General features: G+C 37.1%; 1 protein-coding gene across 4 annotated transcripts in view; it reads right to left on the bottom strand.

Annotated features, from left to right (window-relative positions):
* The window catches only part of LOC106882728 (uncharacterized), a 176,770-nt gene that overhangs the window by 19,457 nt on the left and 149,702 nt on the right, over nucleotides 1-7,611 (bottom strand). For all 4 annotated transcript variants that reach the window (XM_052967298.1, XM_052967300.1, XM_052967297.1 and 1 more), the window contains one exon: nucleotides 3,123-3,320. In XM_052967298.1, coding sequence (XP_052823258.1) covers nucleotides 3,123-3,320 — 198 coding nt within the window. The remainder of the gene's footprint in view (nucleotides 1-3,122; nucleotides 3,321-7,611) is intronic.

The following is a 7,611-nucleotide window of genomic DNA, read 5'->3' as shown; positions in this document are numbered from 1 at the left end:
ATACTTGTGTGTGTTGTTTTTGACCAGTGTATTTATATGAACTTTTGAAAGTTTTTGTGAGGAGAGACAACTTTTTTCAGGATATACTTGGATTCTGCATTTTCGTGCAGCTGAAGATTGCTCTTCATATTGCATTTAAGGTAATGGTCGCATTACTTAAATAAATTGAAGTAGCATGAAACGTGCGTACTGCAATCACCTTTGAAATCCGTGTTGCTTATTTTTTGATTTTGATCACCTATCCTTTTGGGATATGATATTCGGGTGCCTACGCATAAGTACCATATTCAACCTTGAATCTATATATATATATATATATATATATATATATATTTGTCTCTTATTATATCTAATCTGAGTTAAAAATATAACGTAAAATATATATTTTTTTATAATAGAATACAAAAGGTCTAATCAGAGTTAAAATAAGCGACTAAAAATTCAAAATAATAATCCTACTAGACAAATATAAATAATATGATCATAAAATAAAATAATTGTCCACTGACTAAAAGATTTTATTTGACGATTAAAATACTTTTTGAATAATTCAAAAAGTATTTAAAAAGATATATATATTTGAAATGGTCTTTTACTTCCCTCAACAGGTACAAGTTCATAATAAAGCAGACTTCCATAGGTAAAATCCAAGTATATCCTGAAAAAAGTTGTCTCTCCTCACAAAAACTTTCAAAAGTTCATATAAATACACCGGTCAAAAACAACACACACAAGTATCTATTGCCATTTCAGGAATTCACTACCATAGTTGAATTCTTCTTCTTAAGGTTGTGCAAATGAGATGCGAGTGTTGTAGAGCTGTAATATTTTTCGTTTGAAAACGAGCTCATATGGGCCCTATATCTGGCTTTAAAATTCACCGTACTGCCTATATAAACCTTATTTAAATTGTCCTCATCCTTAACAATGCATTTATATACTACATTGGTACTCAGACAGAACCTGTCAAGGATACAATTGAGGGTTTCTACAATTACATGATTTTTCAGGGCCACCCCTAAACTTATTTCCACCACCAACAGTCCTTGTCAAGTTTCCCACATCCACTCTTCCACCCCTCCCATTACTGGGGTTCGATACATCAAGTGGGAGCAAAAAGCTCACACACACTCTGGTTAGAGCCATTGGATTGTGGTCATAGTGGTGCACCACATTCTTGAAAGTTTTAGTCAGTCAATATCAACTTTGGTACTTGTTTTGTCAACCTCTGTCAAATTAGTAAGTTATGCAGTTGACAGTACACTGAATTGTAAATATAGATACACATATGTATGCATCTAAGTTTATACATATATTATCATTATTTTTTAATGTCCCCTTTTCCTTGATATCATGAGCCAGATGAAATTATTTGAGGCAGATTTTCTATGATCTGATGCTCTTTCTGTTGTCAACCCATTTCTGCTCAAGTAAGCAATATTCTTTTTTCCATTTCAGAGGAATTAGGACGTGCAAAGATAGTAGATGATTTGTAGATGGGAAATTTCAACAAACACCATCAGTTGCTGCCCAACACAAATAATGACATTACCATTCGTAGCTAAGCTGTAATTTGTAACATTCATCTCAACATATATACATGCATGCACACAAGCACAAACACACACACATGATGGGATAGCTTGAGTTTTTAGTCAACCAAAACTCAACACAGCTATGGTTAGCCTAGTGCAGAAGACACAGAGTGGGATCTTGAACCATGTGGTTGGGAAGCAAACTTTTAAACTACACAACCATACATACATACATACTATATATATATATATATATATATATATATATTATAGTATGTATAGTATATGTATATTCTTTTAGTAACCATCCAGTGTTTATCTAGATTAAAATGGAAAGCTGTTAAATTGACCAAATTATCTTATAGAAGTCAAGAAACTAACACTTTGCTTATATAAATAAGATAGTAAATAGTCTTGTATTGTTACTGAGTTAGTTTAATATTTAGTTGTAAAATAGTTAAACAAACAATGGTTAGCGAGTTGGAGCAACAGCTTCAATAATTCCTCACAAATTATCTTTTTTACTTAAACACCTTTATCTCTCTTACCAGTTACTTCCACCCTTATATAATGTGAGGTAGCCATGTACTTCCTCTACAGCAAACATCTGTTACTGTTCCTTTATCATATTTTCATGTCTCAACACCTAACATAGGCCATCTCCCACTTAGTGAAGAGGCTTTTTGTCTCCTAAGTTATTTGCAACCTTGCTAGTGCTGGTACTATAAAAGAAGCATCCAGTACACTCTGCAAAGTGGTTGGCATTAGGAAGGTCATTCAGCTGTAGAATCCATGCCAAAGCAGATATTGGAGATTGATGCAGTCCTTCAGTTCATTGGATTTTGATGAATCATCCAACCCATGCGAACATGGATGACAAGTAATAAATGATAAATATGATGATATAAACATCTTTCTTTGTTATTTACCATTTGTGTTCCTGAATTCATGATCCAGTAATGATACCTTCAGGTGTTCACTCAGCATACTAAAAATAAGAGCCAAAATCTCCCTCAAATCACACCTTGCTATCTTAGATAAAGAAAAGACAATGGTTAACAAAATTGTACATTTCCCTAAACAGAAAGGCTAGTCAAGGTTGCAATACACTTCTTAAATCAAGGGCAACCAAGGGCTAAATACTACCACTGTCACTGACAACAATCTTACATAGACTGTTAAGGTGGCATTAATGTTGTCACTGTGGTTTTGTTAGTAGTAGTGGAAGAGATAGAGGGTGGTGGTGATTGTAATAGCAGTGGTGTGGTTGATGTTATTGCACTAGTGGTTGCCATGGTCGGTATTGTGATCATCTTCTTAACCAGCCCATCAACTCATCTATACCTGTTGAGATAAGGTCTTAGATCTTGTATCACAAGTTAAAAAGATCTCTCTCCATGACCACTTAGCTTGCCAGAAGTAGCAATCAAATGTTCCTCAAATCACACTACAATCTTTTAACAAAAAAAAAAATCACATTTGTCACAGCTTTGCTCTCACCCATGAGACACTCACAAAGAATAGAAACAGAGATAGTGGGCCAGGTGGATGGGTGATAGGATATATTCAGTTCCAGAAAATGCTTACCATCACAAACTGGTCTTTTTGGAAGATGGACTTGACTTCCTTTAATCTTATTTCCGTGTTTATTAGTACACCAACATTTGTTGCCATCACACTGGACTCGTTCATATTCTCCTGACTCAGTACAACTTGGACGGAGTGACCCCGGCGATCCTCTAGAATGTTTGACAAGCTCCCACACACATGGTGACAAATTAGTTCCTGTAATTCAAAAGAAAAAAATACAAGAAAGAAAACTTTAGACATTTGAAAAATGAAAATATAAGAAAAATTCTGATGAAAATTTCAAAATATTTTAACAAACATTTATAATTGCAAGCATACATGAATGACAACGATAAAAATAATTCATATATATCTAGGGTTCAATCTCACTATATGGCACTTTGAGCAAATGTCTTCCATTATAGCTCTGGGCCAACCAAAGCCTTGTGGGTGGATTTAGTTGATGGAAACTGAAATAAGCCTATTGTTTACATACATAGCCACACACATACACATATATCTATGTATGTATGTCATTGGTTTTCTCTTCCACCACCACTTGACAACTGGTGTTGATTTGTTTATGTCCCCAGTACTTTAGCACTTCAGCAAGAAGCAACTAATAGAATAATTACCAGGCTTAAACCCAAGTACTGGGGTCAGTTTGTTCAACTAAACTCTCCAAGGTAGTGCCCAACATGGTTGCTATTCAAAAACTAAAACATGTAAAAGATATATATATATATATATATATATATATAGACGGTTTAGATATAGATTCAAGGCTTGAATATGGTACTTATGCGAAGGCACCCGAATATCACATCCCAAAAGGATGGGTGATTAAAAATCAAATAATAAGCAACACGGATTTCAAAAGTGATTGCAGTACGCACGTTTCATGCTACTTCAATTTATTTAAGTAATGTGAGCATTACCTTAAATGCAATATGAAGAGCAATCTTCAGCTGCACGAAAAAATGCAGAAAAAAAGACATATTACAAATGTGGCAACATATTAAAACCAAGTGGGAGAGAGCAGAGGAAGAATATATAAGTCCATCTTGACATAGCAGGGTCTATCAGGCTAGTAATTGATTCTAGACAATCCGTGTTGCTTATTATTTGAGATATATATATATATATATTATGGGCAATTATGCAGGCAAATACATTAGACACATCAAATATATTAAAAATAGTTTCCGTCTTTTGCTTTCTCTTGTCTTGCACATATACATCATCATCATTTAATGTCCGTTTTCCATGCTGGCATGGGTTGGATGGTTTGACTGGGTACTAGCAAGCCAGGAGGCTGCACCCAGCTCCAATATGATCTGGCAAGGTTTCTACAGCTGGATGCCCTTCCTAACACCAACCACTCCGAGAGTGTAGTAGGTGCTTTTTACGTGCTACCGGCCACGTTCCGATGGTGCTTTTTACATACCACCGGCACAGGAGCCAGTCAGGATGGGGGATACTGGCATCAACCATGTTCGAATGGTGCTTATTGCGTGCCACAAGCACAGGAGCCAGTCAGGCAGAACTGGCATTAGCCACAAGTACAATTTCCATTTCTATTTTGATTTGATTGAGATTCTGATTGTGATTTTGATTTTAATGGGCATGTCAGACAGCAATCTGGTATCTTCCATGGTGTTCCATGGGGGCCATGGAATTGGTTCCCGAAACGAAGAGGGAAGTAGGCCACTCGAGTGCTGTGAAGCAAGCAACCTATTAATCTGCAACACGAACTTCATGAAGCCAGACAGCCACCTGATAACCTATCAATCAGGTGACTTTGCTAACCTGATTTAATTCATCCTCACCAGACAGCTGGATGCATGGTTGCTCTTAAATACAAAGATCCTCCCTGGAAGAATGTACCCCCCCAGCATAGACTAGTCATTAGTGACTTTAGACTCGAAGCCAGAAGGATGCCAAGAAACAGACCAATCCAAAAAAGAAGGATTTGAAAGCTTAAAAGCCTTTCACATGGTCAGAGATTTAAGGACATCCTCTTTGAGAAATTTGATGAGAGGGAGGAGGAGCTACAGACTTGTGACATTTTGTATTTGATGTGTTTAATATATTTAATATATCTGATGTGTCTAATTTGTTTATCTGCATAATTGCCTCTATACCCGCTCATCTTGATCGCTCCTATAGCCTTTCTTTACCTTGTGGAATGACCCTCTCTAAAGACAAGTTTGAACCTTTTGAGTACTATTAAGTGTCTTCTGTACAGAGAATATTTGGATCACATCTGTAAACTATATATTTTATTTGTTTCACTCACTGGCTGTTGGGGCACCACATTGAAGGGTTGTAGCTGAATGAATCTATCCCAGAACTTAGTTTTATTTGTAAAGCCTGGTACTTACTCTACCAGTCACTTTCACTGAGCTACTAAGTTACTAGAATGTAGACAAACCAATATTCATTGTCAAGTGGTTGGGGTGGGGAGTAAATACAAGTACAAAGACATGCACACAGATTTATACATACATGCATATATGAATATATATGATGGGCTTCTTTCAGTTTCTGTCAACCAAATCCACTCACACAGCTTTGGTCAGCCTGAGGCTACAGTAGAAGACACTTGCCCAAGGTGCCATGCAATAGGACTGAACCCAGAACCATGTGTTTGGGAAGCAAGCTTCTTACCACACAGCTACTCCTGTGCCTACATTTATATATATATATATATATATATATATATATATATATATATATATATACATGGTACTGAACAGTTCCTGGCTTTGGGTAAAAGAAAATACACACACTTATTGCAGTGGCCCTTCAGTTTTTCTAAGCCCTGTAAGAGAACTCAGAAGGTTGAACTTCCAGCCAGGGCAGACCTTTTCAGATACCCTTAAAGCAAGGAACTTTTCAGTGCCCTCCTCACACACGCGCATGTGTGTGTGTGGTCTTTTACATTTATTTTTTATTATTACTAATTTTTATTTTTCATTATTTATTTGTATTATTTTTTAGTGTTTATATTCCTATACCACACATGCACAGTCCCACACACACCCGCATGCGTGTGCACACACACACACACATGCCTGCACACAATACCCACATCTTTGGCCCTAAGCACCTACACACAGGTGGACCTCATCTCTCTCCCCCTGTAATGCATGCACACATATGCACCTCCATACATACAACCCTCCATGCACACACACAATCCTCCACACACAACGGACACACATACATGCACATACGTACACTTCCACACATTCCCACTCAGTCTATGCAGACATGTCAATACACACACACAGCCACACCCACCCATTCACACACCCTTCAGACTGCCTCTAACCCTTTCAACTGTGCACACATGCAAACACACACGCATACTGCACACTCACCCATTCACACACCTGTCACTATACCTGCTGACCTCTCAGAGTGACATCAACACACATGCACACAGATCCTACCACACACAAACACAAAGTTAATACCACACCCACACTCTCACATACATACACTTCCACACACTCACATACCCCTCCATTTACACACACCCTTCAGACTGTCTGTGATTCACTATTGACCCTTCCACCCATGCACACATGGAAACACACACACACACACACACAAAGAACCATCTCTTTGGTAGGCTTCCATATCTTCTGTTCACAGTGGACAACTCCCTAAGGTACTGTGGAATGAGATTGAGCTTGAAACCACAGAGTTGCAGTGTATTCCTTAATCACATAACCAAGCCCTAAAAATTATGGCTGCTTGTCATGCCGATCGTTTGGTGAGGTTAGATAGCCTAGTGGCTAGAAGATAATCTGCTCAAAAAGGTTAAGAGTTAAAAACTGTAACAGCTGGTTCAGGGACAGAACCTTTTAGTCTACATGAACTCATTTCAGAGAGATCAGTAGATTATAGCAATTGGTAGTGTATACACCAACTTTGTGTGTGTGTGCATACATGTATATGTTTACATATATATCTATACATACTGTGTACATGTATTGTATAGATACACTGTTACTGGTTTCAGTCACTGTTTCTGCAGTTATACTGAGGATACACCTTCAAGCATTTTATTTGATCATATTGACAGTGTATATCCTGGTTTTTACAATGGGTACCTCATATCTCTGTGCATTATAAATCATAACTAATGGGGCTGGCACCGGATGGAGCATCTAGCCATATAACAGTGTCATAAAAATACCCAACCAAAATCTGCCAGCATGGAAAACTGGATGGAGAAACATCAACGATTTTGATTAATCCTGTAACTTATTTTAGTGAATTGTATTTGCACAGACACGTATAAATTTTCATCTTATAGACAAGTTTACGGCACTGAGAGATAGGGTAAATTTTGCAAACTGTGCTTTCATTAAGTACACATATATAGCACATACATATGCATGTATATACACATACACACATTATGTGGAATGAAGATTTCAGAGTCATTTGACTCACAAAAGTGTACTCTTTTGTTGGTGTGAAATTCTAGGTT

The sequence above is a fragment of the Octopus bimaculoides genome, chromosome 4 (assembly GCF_001194135.2).
Source record: "Octopus bimaculoides isolate UCB-OBI-ISO-001 chromosome 4, ASM119413v2, whole genome shotgun sequence".
Classification (NCBI taxonomy): domain Eukaryota; kingdom Metazoa; phylum Mollusca; class Cephalopoda; order Octopoda; family Octopodidae; genus Octopus; species Octopus bimaculoides.
This window is presented reverse-complemented; position numbering and strand designations above follow the sequence as displayed.